We start from the raw sequence: 14843 nt of genomic DNA on the forward strand, positions 1-14843 counted from the left end.
AACTTGCAAAAATGACAACAAAAAAGCGACCCCTCCTTTAGAAAACTGTTCCGTTGAGGGTAAAGGAATGAATGTTTTTGGCTAATTTTTTCGTCCGAAAGATTGAGGTTTAAAATAAGACCAGTTTCTTCATGTTCTGATGCGTCTGTTAAAAGTTTTTGCGAGACATACAAACACACACACACACAAACACACACATTTTGCCTTTTATATATTAGACTAGCCTGGGTGCCCGGCATTGGCTAGTATTTTGGAGGCATGTGTTGAATAGAAAAAAAATAGTAAGCAGGTAGGCTCGAACCTGTACCACCAAAGAGGAAAAGAACGTGTAAAAGAAATAGTGATGTCGGTGCTGTTGCGTCCATCACCAAACCGGAAGTGGCGAAGATTTAAATTAAGGCTAGTCAATCGAAAAGATGGTATGCCTTTCGAAAATATCGACAAAAAAAACGTCCCCTCTTTGTAGAATAATGCCCAGTTGAGGGTGAAGAAATTGATCTTTTTAGGCAATTTTTTGATATTTGTCGTCTGTAGGGTCGAGCTTCAAAACGATACCAATCTCGTGGAAATTTGTCGCCTCTATCGAAAGTTTTAGGCATACATACATACATACATACATACATACATACATACATACATACATACATATAGGTGAGATTTATATTATAGATTTCACTCCAAGACATCTCCTCTTCCCCGGCATGGAGTGAAAACGACGATTTCGGATCTGTGTGTAACTGAAGCAGATGACAAAGCAAATATTTTTTCCTCTGCCCATAGAAAAAAATTGAGTGTTTATTCTGAAAGTCGTTACACATGCTCATTACTATTTCCTCGGTTGTGAAATAATGGCTGCTGGGATTACATTAGCTTTTATGTTGGATAACAAATGTTTTTATATCTGGTAAACTACTTATCAGCACTCAAATTTAACTGTAATATTCCTTGTCAGCATACCCGAAAACCATTAAAAGTCGACATTTCAAATGTGAATGGTGAGTTCTAATTAATGTTAAAAAAATACCAAAAAATGTGTATTTTAGTCAGTGAGGCCTACTATTTAAAAAGTGTCATTTAAATTAATACTTGTTTTCTCAAAATTTAAGGATTATTTATATTTTATTAGCTACGAAAATTTCTATTCTGTATTAAAATAAACCTCTATTTTTTGTTGCCATAATTTTCTTAGAAATATTTGAATTCATTAGATGTGTAAGGAAAACTTTCTATAAAAATACAACGCACGCATTTGAAAACTTTAGAATTTTGGTTTGAAATTAATATTTTTTATCTCACCAACGAATGATTAAAAAAGAAAAGATATATAGGGATGTCTTCGTCTTATTTTCTTACAAGAAAGAAAAGAAATTATTTATGGAAAAAGAGAGAAGTTATTTAAAGTAAAGGAAAGGCTATTTAGAGAAAAGAAAATTATCTAAAGGGAACAGGGGTAATAATTCAATGTAAAGAAAAATAACATTATTAAAGTTGGGCTAGACTATAAACATTTCTAATTTCAGAATCTCAAGCAATATCTACATTGTAGGGGAAAATGGGCAAAGGACACCAGTTAAGATATACACTGGAGAGTTACTTCCCTTGGAGACATACACACAACGAGTCCCAGCAGTGACTAGGAAAGATGTGCTTTTACTCCTCGTGGGAACTATGCCCATTTTAGAGACTGGGTAGAACTCTAACCACTTCTAAAGTGAGTACCGAATTATTGTTGTTCTATATTGTGATTTTACTTTATTCTTTACATTTGTCAATTTGTGATAAATGTGTATTTATGTATTTGTGAAGTAGTTGTGTTTTTTTTTTAAGTATTTTTAGTTTCTGTGAATCAATTAACTATGAGACCCCAACTACTTACAATAACGTATTACTTGGGAAAAAAAAAATAAGAAGAAAGAAGAAAAAGAAACACAGGAACCTGACATTATCCTAATTAAGCTTTTCTATCAAAACTGTACTTAGAATTTCCCCCCTGTCGTGAAAGATTTACTTAAGAAAAGTATGAACTTTTTTCATTGAATTTTGTCTTCGTTCGTGAGGGATTTCCGGCAAAAAAATAATTGTCAAAAAACTTTTATTGTCTTAAAAGACAGTAAAAAAATCTTTAAGAAATTTAAAAAGAAAAGTTTTATTTGCCAAGAGTGTAAATAAATATTTTGATTCCGCTTGTCGTAAAATATGTTTATATATATTTAAAATCATGCAGATATTCGCATTTATTAATAAGAAGACATGATGACAAAAGTTCTAAAAAAAAAAAATGACTTGGTACCATCAGCTAGAATCGAAACCAAACCATTAAGCTTTCTAGACGAGTTCTCTACCGATGTTGTTATCGAGAGAAAGATAATAATAAAGTATAAATATTAACAGACTTGAACAAATGAATTTTATGTGAGCATGTACAGAAGAAGTAAAAACATGTCGGCCAGTTGAAATGACCGTTTCGCATTTCAACTTGATGATATGTGCCTGTACGTGTTATGCATCAACCCAGACCAAGATTTTACTCGTTATAAACCATCCTGTGTATATAATTACTATTTCCTGTTAATTTCTGTGTTATGTGACCAGTAGTTTAAAAGTTTACTTGTTGCACACACACACACACACACACACACACACACACACACACACACACACACACACACACACATACATCTACTGTTTTTTTTATATAGATTATGCAAAAAAAAAACAATGTGGATTCAATACAATCAGTATATAGTAAAGTGATTGTAGAAGTCGATAAAACTATGATAAGTAATAACAATAATAATAATAATAACAATAATAATAACAACAACAATAATAATAATAATAACAATAATAATAACAACAACAACAATAATAATAATAATAATAATAACAACAACAACAATAATAATAACAATAATAATAACAACAACAACAATAATAATAATAACAATAATAACAACAATAACAATAATAATAATAATAATAATAATAACAACAACAACAATAATAACAATAATAATAATAATAATAACAACAATAACAATAATAATAATAATAATAATAATAATAATAACAACAATAATAATAATAATAATAATAATAATAATAATAATAATAGCAACTTATAGTATCAGCATCAATTAACATTACACCAAATAGTCGTGAAGGGTCAAATTGAATGGAAAGATCGACAAAAAGAAAGCACTAACCAGACCTGCATTCGAAGAGTGAGAAAAGGACTAGAACTTTAGGGGAGGCTTATTGACCACCCAAATTCAAGGTAATCCCTGTTGTAGTGGGGGCATTGGGATCGGTGACGAAAGACTTTGACAAATGGATACAAAAGTTGGATTTGGGAAAAACAGCAGAAATGTTACAAACACCTTGTTTACTTGGAACAGCCAGAATCATTCGGAAAGCGTTGGACATAAAATAGAGAAAATACGGTAGCTGCAATACCTAAGACCACTGAGTGAGGTTCATTATTGCAGCTCAATTCCCGAGATAAAGCATCAATCTTGTGAATAGAAATAATAATAATAATAATAATTTATAGTATCGGCATTGACTAGCACTACACCAAATAGTCGTGAAGGGTCAAAGTGAATGGAAAGAAAACACTAATCAGACCTCCATAGGACGAGTGCAAAAAAAAAAATTTGAACTTTGGGGAGTCTTATTGATCACCCAAATTCCAGTGAAGACCAATGATCACTGCCAGTGAGAAGTCAATGGCAAATGGTAGTTGCGATAATGCAAATTTATTTGCAAAGGTTATCAAAAGAGTTGGAGAGTACAGGAAATCTGGGGAGACTTGTTGTTACTCAGAGTCCATGGAACACCACCAGTTGTTGTCAGTGAGCAATCCTGATGATGACCTGTGTAAGAAATCCTAGTGAGTAACAATAATAATAACAATAACAATAACAATGATAGCAATAATAATAATAACAATAATAATAACAATAATAATTTATTTGCAAATACTATCGAAAGAGGTGGAGAGTACTGGAAATCTGGAGAGATTTGTTGTCACTCAGCATCCATGGAACACCACCGGCTGTTTTCAAGAAGAGATCTTTGATGACCTGTGTGAAAGCTCTTTGTGAGCCAATAATAACAATAACAATAATAACAATAACAATAAAAATAATAATAATTCTGATTTCGTTCATCAACGTCTCTCTGGAAAGGGATAGGATTCATTTCCAGAGGATTTCCCACAATCCCGGCGCCAAACCAGGAGCTTCAAAGATCAAGGGTTTTTCTAAGGATGTTGGTGGTACCTACAATTGCAGAGGTCTGAAGACCACCTAAAACATTGAGGATTTGTAGTTTTTTCAATTGTCCTTCCAGACGACTTGATACTACACCTAGTGTACCAACTACAACAGGGATTATTTGTGTTTTAACCCCGTGTATACGTCTTATCTCCTAGGCCAATGGAGCATAATTGCTCCACTTCTCGTTCTCCTTCTCTCTCTCATTCCTGTCCCAGGGTATTGAAAAGTCTACAATCTGCCAGGTTTTTGAGACTTTGTCAATGACGACCAAATCCAGACGATAATGTTCTAATTACTTGGTTGTTCTGACACTTTTGTCCCACTTTTTTGAACAATCGTGTTCCTAATGCCTGCACAAACAAAAGTTTCAGTACTCTTAGCCAAATACCCAGCTGTAAGCCATTGCCATGATCTTTCATCAGCCACTTCTGCTATATCCTGGAAGAACCTTCCATGCATTTTCTTCCTCTGCCCTTTCTCTATCCATACGTTTTACATAATAAACCTTGGTCTCACATACCTCCACTACATTGGACACAACCTTAAGCATCCACTCCTCACTTCTAACTACATGCTCCTTCAACGAAATCTCCTTGGTTCTTAATATTATTAGGGATTCAGTTTCGGTTGTTGTTGTTGTTGTTATTATTATTATTATTATTATTATTATTATTATTATTATTATTATTATTATTAATAATAATAATAATAATAATAATAATAATAATAATAATAATAATAATAAACTGGAGACAACAGAAGGCATGGAATTACCCAATCAAATGGAGATGAGGGCTCTAAGGGAACAAAACGCCTATAAATACTTGGGAGTTCTAGAAGCAGAAGCCATCAAAGCCACAGAAATGAAAGAGAGAATTTGAAAGGAATACCTCAGGAGAACAAGAAAACTTCTAGAAACTAAATTATATAGCAGAAACCAAATAGAAATTATAAATACACGGCAGTATCACTAATAAAATACTCAGGACCGTTCATAGGGTGAATCAAAGAACTGAGACGGCTCGATCAGAAGACCAGGAAACTCATGACCATGCACAATGCACTACACCCAAAGGACGATGTTGACCAACTCTATGTGAAAAGGAAAGAAGGCGAGAGAGGACTAATTTGTATAGAAGACTATGTGCATGACATAAAAAAAAACAATTAGAAAAATACATAACGCAAGACACGGAAAGGATAATCATGGCAGCGAAGGACACCAAAAAAAATCGACAAAACAGAAAACAGAGAGATAAAGGATAAGACGAGAAAAGAAAAATAGGAAGAAAAACAACTACATTCATAAGGATGACAAAAGATGAGAATAACAAAAACACTTGGACATGGATGCAAAAAGGACACACAAAGTGAGAAACTGAATCCCTAACAACCACAGCACAAGATAATTCGATAAGAATCAACCACATCAAAACAAAGATCGATAAACACAAGAAAACAGTAAATGCAGACTCTGTAGACAAAGAGACGAAACGATAAACCATATAGTAAGTGAATGCAGCAAACTGGCCCAAGAGGAATTCAAGAACAGACACAACCAAGTGGGAAGGGAAGTACACTCGGAATTCTGCAAACAACTGTATCTCGAACGCACAGACAAGTGGTACAAACATAAGCCAGCAACAGTACTTGAAAATGAGAATCGCAAAATCCTATGGGACATGGACATGCAAACTGATAAACCCATCCAAACAAGAAGACCGGATGTCATAATAATTAACAAGAAAGAAAAATCCTGTCAAATTGTAGACTTCGCTGTTCCAGCTTACCACCAGGGATATGGAAGATGAAGAAAATAAAAATAATACCTATAATAGTAGTAGCACTAGGAACAATTCCGAAAACCTTTGAGAAAAGTAATGGGAGAAATTGGAATCAGAGGAATGACTGGAAAAATACAACAAACAATAATAATGAAAACAGCTGAAATATTAAGGAAAACTTTTGAATGTGTACACTAACACACATGAACCACAAGCACAGGCCAGACAAACTGCTGCAGAGACAAAGCATGAAGCGCTACATGGAACCAAGAACATTGAAGCTGCATGCCTATAATTTTTCTAACCCCATCCCATCTCCCAGTACCACATCACTGCCTCCCCGCCCCCTCCCTAAAATAAAGAGTGAAACCGAATAGCCAAGTAGCCTCAAGGGGGAAGGAAAGACCAAGGAGTGAGCACTGACCAGACCTCCGAATTGTATAAGTATGAGGAGAACTGGGACCTTGAGGAGGTTTATTGCCATTCAAATTTCAGTGAAGACCAATGGCCGCTACCAACGAAAAATCAATGGTAAGCAGCTGTTGCGATAATGCAGATTTATTTGCAAATGTTATCGAAAGAGGTGGAAAGTATCGAAAACCTGGGGAGACTTGTTGTCACTCAGCTTCCAGGGAACACCACAGGCTGTATTCAATGAGATCTTTGATGACCTGTGTGAAAGCTCGTTGTGAGCCAATAATAATAATAATAATAATAATATTTAAACAAAATTCCCTAAATTTGCTCCTAATTTGAAGTGCTTTATGAAAATTTCGGTCCAATGTTTCATCTGAATTTGTGCTAAAAAAGCAGTCTAGTGATTGAGTGTAGTGCTTGAGGAAGTTGGTAAAGTTGGTAAAGAAAAATAAAACTAATAGTCGTATTAACTAGATTCAAACTAAATCCCTTAAATTCTTTCTTAATTTAATGAATTTGATAAAAAAAATGTGGTCTGATATTTCATGTTGATTTGTTAATTTTATGCAAATGCAGTCTAGATTTGGAGATAAGAGACGGGTTGAAAAATTGTTCAAAAAAAAAAAAGAAAAAATGTAAAATTAAATTCCAAAACATTTTTCTTCTCATCTGGAATGTGTTTTTGGAACATGTTTTTTTTTTTTTTTTTTTTAGTTTTGTATTAAACAGGGTATCTAAAAGCGGTAAGGACTGAACCGACAAGATGGACGCTTCCTGTAATTAACACCTGGATGTGGTCAGCCTCTTTTATACCGGACGGAATGTCTTTGATATTTAATTCCTTTTTTAGATGAAGATCCGTGTTGCTACCTCGGTTACACCAGACGAGCGAATGGTAGACTGATTTGAATGTCTGTGACGTGGAAGAATCTTTGACAGTTGACGGACTCACACCATTACAAACACCATCGTCTCTACAGCCGGAATGGTTTGAGTCTGGGTTATGAAATTCCAACCATTTATTCTGAATTTTATTTGACACATCCAATTTAAATTCCATCTTGTTATGATCTACAAACAAAAAACAAAAAAAAAAATTAATAAAAAAGAACATACGTAAGTTCAGTAATGAGTCCAGCATCCTTATGACCTGTTTTCACTTAAAATGTTATTTATTTATTCAACTAAAAAAATCTAACCTTTTTTGCCAATACATAACGTAAACATGTACCAGCACATACGAATGGCGGATATTGCACTGGTAGATGCTTGGCTAAAGAAAGAGAAAGCTGAAAGTATCTCAGGACAGTCAGAGCACTCAAGAGACACAGGATGGAACGATAAAATTGTCGTCCTAGAAAAGACGACATGATTCCATTTCCATTTGATGAAAACCGTTTTTTTTTTTCAGACCATCTACTAGTTGGCCAGTTATGTACAAATCCCAAGAGCGATAGGAGCTTTCTATCATGTCTGAAAGTGACACAATGTTCAACAATACACGATTAAACCCGGTTCTCCAACTTCCAACGTAGACCCCTACTACCATGTCTCCTTCTCCAACATCAGGGGTCTACGTTCTAACCTTCCAGAGGTTGAAACCCAATTACAGGAGACTAAACCAGACCTTTTATTTTTAAGTGAAACTGGCATTGGACAGGCTATTTCCCTAGATGAGTTTGCAATTACAGGATACTCTAACTTAACTTCTAAATCTGACCCCCAAGATCGCCATGGGCATGGAATATGTGCCTATATTAAAGATAGCTTTCCATGTGGGAGGGACATCTCCTGGGAAGATCCTAACTTACCCTATATGTGCTTCCGGGTTGCTTTAGCTCACACTACTGCATTTATATTTACTCTCTATCGCCCCCACAACAGCGGAGTTACTATCTTTCAAAGCATATCTGAGAAAATTGACCAAGTCCTTTCTACTTATCCTTCAGCTAACATTCACGTATGTGGAGACTTCAATGTTCACAACGTCGAATGGTTGACCCACTCAAACAAGACCGATGATGAGGGGAGGTTCTGTCATGATTTCTCCATTGCCTATGACCTCACTCAGATTGTTCAGGAACCTACCCGTGTGCCCGATAATGACGGCCAGTATGCGAGCCTACTAGACCTTTTTCTCACAACTTGCCCTGAACTATTTTCAGTTTCTGTTCTGTCGCCTCTTGGATCTTCCGACCACTCTGTTGTATCAATTAAGATAAAAATGAAATGTAATAAGTCCCCAGACGTACCTCTTCATCGTACAGTATATCGATACACTAAGGCTGACTGGGATAGCTTCCGTACATTTATATCTGATCTACCTCTGCATTCCATGTTTAAAAAGGATGTGTCCTCTATAGTATTAGACCTAACTGAATGGTTAATTGTAGGTATTGACCATTTCATACCCTCTAAAAAGTTTCATCAAAAACCTAACAGCCAGCCATGGTTCTCTCCAGAATGTGCTGCTGCCATTGCGCACAGAAATCACTTTTTCCACTGCTTCAAACGTAATAGATGTATGGAAACTAAAGCCGTTTTCAGGACTGCCAGCAACCATTGTAAGAAAGTAATAAGGAACGCAAGAGAGTTGTATGCTCAATCTGTTAAGTCCAAAGTAGCTGAGCAGCGGCTTGGTTCCCACCAGTTTTGGCAAATAGCAAACAGAATCCTGAACAGAAGCGTGTGCTCCATCCCAACTATTATCAATGGACCTGAGGTAATCTCGTCAGCATCAGACAAAGCCAAACTCTTTGTCAAGAACTTTGCAGCTAATTCTACCCTTTGCGACCAAGACCGCCAACCCCCAATATTTCCTCCTGTATCAGAAAACACGCTATGTGATATACATATATCTGTACGTGATGTTGCGAAGCTAATCAAAAACCTTGATTCCAGTAAAGCAACTGGCCCTGATGGTATTCCAATTATAGTACTCAAAAAACTTCAACCTGAACTAGCGCCCATACTTACAAAACTGTTTAAACGTTGTCTTAAGGAGAATAGTTTCCCATCTCCCTGGAAAATCTCATCAGTATGCCCTGTATTTAAGAATTCAGGTGATCGCTCATCCCCCTCTCAGTACAGGCCAATAAGTCTCCTGTGCGTCATGAGTAAGTTGCTAGAATCTGTGTTAAATACAGAAGTAATCAAACATCTCAACAAAAATAACCTTCTTAGTGACACTCAATATGGTTTCCGTTCTGCTAGATCTACAGCAGATGTCCTTACAGTTATATCGCATAGGATTAGCAAATCTCTCGACGGTGGCAATCTTTCTAGGGCAATTGCTCTTGACATATCTAAAGCCTTTGATAGGGTATGGCATAAAGGTTTACTTCATAAGATCGCTAGCTATGGTATAGCTGGAAAAGTCTTCTCAATTATTAAATCATTTCTTTCTGATAGGTTCATAAGAGTAGTAGTTGAGGGGCAAAAATCAGAAGCTCACAGTATTAATGCAGGTGTCCCTCAGGGATCCATCCTGGGCCCAACTCTTTTCCTGATCTACATTAATGATCTTCCAAATCATATCCTTACATCATTTGTAGACATTTATGCTGACGACACTACCATTTATGGTACCACATCTAAGACAGTAAACGACCAAGTTCTCTCCAATTCTCTCTCCTCTGATCTTGAGCACGTAGTACAATGGGGAAAGGAGTGGCTGGTTACTTTTAATGCATCTAAAACCAAGCTTCTCTCTTTACATCATCAACATTCTAATCCACATTTGTCATCAATTGAAATGAATGGCTCTCGTCTTCAGGAGGCCTCAAGTTTTGACAAGCTTCTGGGCTTGGCCATTACTCCTGATCTTAAATGGAACACGTATATCAAATCTGTTGCCAAGGCCGCTGGAAAAATGGTGGGATCTTTCTATCGATTCAGTAGATATCTCACTGCTGATGCTATTCTCTATCTATATAAGAGCCAGGTACGTCCAAGGATGGAATACTGTTGCCACATCTGGGCAGGAGCTGCTAGAAAGGACTTGTCCTGCCTTGATAGAGTTCAAAATAGACTTCGTAGCCTCGTAGGAGATGTCCTTTTCTCCTCCTTGCAACCTCTATCTCACAGAAGAGATGTTGCGAGTTTGTCTCTGATGTATCGTTATTTTCATGGAAAGTGTTCAACTGAGCTTCAATCTATGGTCCCCCCTCGCCAAACTTTCACAAGAAACACTCGTCTAGCTGTAAACACTATCAATAATTTCCCCCACTCTTTATCTGTGCCTAAACCTAAACGTAGATTCCATGAACAAAGCTTCTTTCTTAGAACTGCACGCCTGTGGAATTGTCTTCCGTTTTCCTGCTTTCCGGCTGACTACAATATGGTTGTGTTCAAGTCTAAAGTAAATAAGTTCTTGATGAGCCGTTCCATATAAGTTATTAAATTTACCAAATTTTCATTACTAATGATTACTATATTGACCAATTTCTACTGTACACTCTTTAACCCTTATCCTTGAGTGGCCTCTGGGCCTTGATAATGTGGTGATGCCTTTGTAAAAAAAAACAAAAAAAACAAACGAGATCGGTAATGCGCCACTGTACAACTAATGCTGGATTGCTACAAATAACAGAGACGTGCCCAGGGGGATGAAAACAAAGTTTCCATCCACGGTTATGGTCTTTGGTGTGGTTTCAAATGAGGGCCACATTGTGCCACCTCATATCTTCAAAATCAGCTTGAAAGTCACTGAATGTGCTGAGGAGCGTTATCATCCCCTGGTGCAATCAGGTGGCTGCTGGCAGACCTTGGGTATAACAGCAGGACTCGACATTGGCCTACAAGTCTAAAAAGACCTAGGTTTGACTTCAGAAGGAGTACTACGACTTTGTACCCTTCTCTCACCGACCCCTCATCCCCCTGCCTGAACCCACTGGACTACTTCGTTTGGTCATATGTCGAGAACATCACCAACATGACCTCCTAAACACTAAAGCTAGCGTGAGGGCTGTCATCCGCCAAATGTTTGCCGAGCTCCTGCCGGCACTTGTGGAAAAGGCGCAGTCCTAGTTCCAGATCTGTGTTGAGGCCATGATTGAGGCTGGTGGCTACATTAAATAGATATCAGCTTTACTACATAATCAAGTCACCTAAATAAAGCTGTGGTGTTGTTTTCTTTAGGGCAACAACTTTATCGGTTCACTCTGTATTCTCTTTGTTTGAAAAAATAAGTGTCTCATTTAATGGGAAAGTTACAATCAAATGGAAAACCGCTCTGCTATCGACCAATCAAAAACCAGAATCACTCCATAAAACTTATTGAATATTTTAGAATTCTGCACATACCTTTCGTTCTTCACACGAGAAGGAACTTTGATCTTTGGGACTTCTTTGGATTAACTACCTAATTAAAACTCTACACTTCATTTTAGCTTTTACAATTCAACGCTTCTCTGTGCTGATACTGCCATTTTGTTGGGAACAGCATTTCTCTTCTAAAACTAAAATGGCTTATGGGCCCAGTGGTGACTTTACTTTGATGGATCAAAATTGAAATTCGAATTGTGGTAAGTGAAATTTGTGGGTTATTTATGAATTAAAAAACTGCATAAAGTTATTCAGACACAACCTGAAAATCGAAACGAACCAGAATTTACTGAAAAAAAAAACAAAAAACAAAAAAAAAAACGCAACTGTTTTTGTTGACTTGATACAGCGCTTGGATGACAGAAGTTTATCTTTGATAATGCGAGAAGCCTTAAATGATGGCTGCAAAGCATTAAACATATTAAGACAGATTTTTTTATCGAATAGAAAACTCAAATCTATCTCTTTATATACAGAACTAACGTCTTTAAAACTGAATATAATTGTTAATTAGTAAATATAATGATGAATCCATAAATAGTAAGCATAATAATTACTACCTGATTAGTAACCCTAATAATAATTAATAAGCCTAATAATGATAACATAATTAATAAGCCTAAAAATTAGAGCATAATCATTAAACGTTACAATTTATAATAACGTTACAATTTATAATGACGTTACAATTCATAATAACGTTACAATTTATAATAACGTTACAATTCATAATTCTAATAATTATTACATAAAAAAAATTAACTTAATTAAAACTTTGCAATTTTATAAGCTTTATTACATGATTAATAATCATTGATTTCTTAATTAGTAAACTTTATATTGACTCCTTAATTATTAAGCTGTATCTGGACTCCTTAATTAGTAAGCTTCATCGAGACTCCTTGATAAGCTTTATAATAACTCCTAAATTAGTAAGCTATATATTAACCCCTTAATTAGTAAGCTTTATAATGACTGCTTCATTGATAAGAGTTATTATGACTCTTTAATTAGTATGCTTTATAAGGACTCCTAAATTGATTAGCTTAATTAGTAAGCCTAATATTGACTGCTTAATTAGTTAGCTTATGATAATTCTTTAATTAGTAAGCTTAATAAGGATTCTTTGATTGGTTTTAATTACTCCTTAATTAGTAAGCTTTATGATGATTTCTCAATTAGTAAGCTTTATAATTACTCCTTAATTGGTATACTTTATAATGACTCCTCAATTAGTAAGCCTAATATAATGATTCCTTAATTGGAAAGCCCAGTATTGACTCCTTAATAAGTAAGCTTTATGATGATTTCTAAATTAATAACCTTTATAATGACTTTATAAAGCTTTATAATTACTCTTTAATTGGTACACTTTATAATAACTCTCTAATAAGCCTAATATAATGACTCTTAAATTGATAAACTTTATAATGACTTCTTAATTTATAAGCATATAATGACTCGTTAATAAGTAAGCTTAATATTAACTCCTTTATTAGTAAGCTTTATGATAATGTATTAATTAGTAAGCTTTATAATAACTCATTAATTGGCAAGCCTAGTACTGACTCCTTCATTAGCAAGCTTTATAATGACTTTTTTATTAGTAAGCTTTATAATGACTTCTTAATTTGTAAGCCTATCATGACTCATTAATTTATCCTGTAGCAGTTATCTGCTCCTTTCCAGCGATAACTGCACCAACCAGCCGGTAGGTGTCGCGAAAAGCAACCTGGTTATCTGCCCTTGGGAGAGATATAAAAGGGGATGCCCGGATAATTCTCTCTCTCTCTCGCTCCTTCTGGGAATCAGCCTCGCAACGAAACGGTGAGACAACACGCCCACTGGTCAACATCAACCCGGTAAGAGTTTTAGCAAATGAACACTGTTCCAGCCTTTTCCTTCAAGAAACACTAGCTCTACCGTCAGACTCGCATACGTACGCGGACTGAATTCCACTCCTCACACGCACACACACGCACACACGTACACAATAACATTTTTATTCTCACAGGCGCACGCGAGAAATAAAACATCTCTTTAAACTTTACTCTATTTGTTAGTTTTAGTTATTCTGTCTCACTGCATGCGACAAGTTTGTCGTTTACGAACACGTATTTAATTGGGAGCACAACACTCAACTGCAACCCCCCCCCCCTCTACAACCCCTTATCACTATTACTAAGCTTTACAATGTCTCTTTGATTAGTAAGCCTAAAATTGACTTTTACAGATTTATTGAGATTTGTGATGATTCCTTAATTAGTAAGCTTTTAAATACTTCCTTAATTGGTAGGCTTTATAATGTCTTTTTAATTGCTAAGCTTTATAATGACTCCTTTATTTAGTAAGCCTGATATTGACTCCTTTATTAGTAAGCTTTATTATGATTCCTTAATTAGTAAGCTTTGTAATAACTCCTTAATTGCTAAGCTAATCATGACTCCTTAATTGGTAACCTTTATAATGACTTCTTAATTGGTATGCTTGATATTGATTTCTTAATTAGTAAGCTTTATAATGACTATATAATTGGTAAGCCTTATATTGACTCCTTAATTAGTAAGCTTTACAATGAGTTTTTAACTGGTAGCTTATAAATTATTACTTAGTTAGTAAGCATAATAGCGACTCCTTAGCAAGTTGAAAGATTTCTGACGGCGTAAAAAAACAGCCTCTAATTACACATACCTTCAACAATTTGGTCTGGGTAGCAAATATTGGGTGAAAAAACTCCAAATTCAAAACCGCATTCCTTCCAAAAGAGAAAAAAAATATGATTTATTTCACGATTAGAAATTATCAATTCTTTAAAAATATCTGAGAAAGTTTTGTTTTGTTTTTTTGAAGATCTCATATTTGAGATCAAACCGTCTTAGTGTGTATGCGACATTATCTTGTTTTTAATTAAATGTATATATATTAGTGATATACAAGATATATATATATATATATATATACACTCCTATAAATTTGTTTTTCTTTCGTGTGTATTGATATTCATCTTAAAACCCCTCTTTTCTTTTGGATTTATTTA

At 35.2% G+C, this 14843-nt stretch overlaps 1 protein-coding gene across 2 annotated transcripts in view; it reads right to left on the bottom strand.

The window, feature by feature from the left end:
* Positions 1-7082: 7082 nt before the first annotated feature.
* LOC145254814 (folylpolyglutamate synthase, mitochondrial-like) overlaps positions 7083-14843 on the bottom strand; it is a 92854-nt gene continuing 85093 nt past the window's right edge. The window contains exons 12-13 of one of the 2 annotated variants that reach the window (XM_080113635.1): positions 14498-14561; positions 7083-7552 (exon numbers count right to left, since the gene is read on the bottom strand). In XM_080113635.1, the coding sequence (XP_079969761.1) occupies positions 7203-7552; positions 14498-14561 (414 nt within the window). In that variant the 3' untranslated portion in view covers positions 7083-7202. The remainder of the gene's footprint in view (positions 7553-14497; positions 14562-14843) is intronic. The other variant, XM_080113634.1, reaches the window with a different exon arrangement.

Source organism: Euprymna scolopes, chromosome 30, assembly GCF_053919585.1.
Source record: "Euprymna scolopes isolate OS-2025 chromosome 30, ASM5391958v1, whole genome shotgun sequence".
NCBI lineage: Eukaryota > Metazoa > Mollusca > Cephalopoda > Sepiida > Sepiolidae > Euprymna > Euprymna scolopes.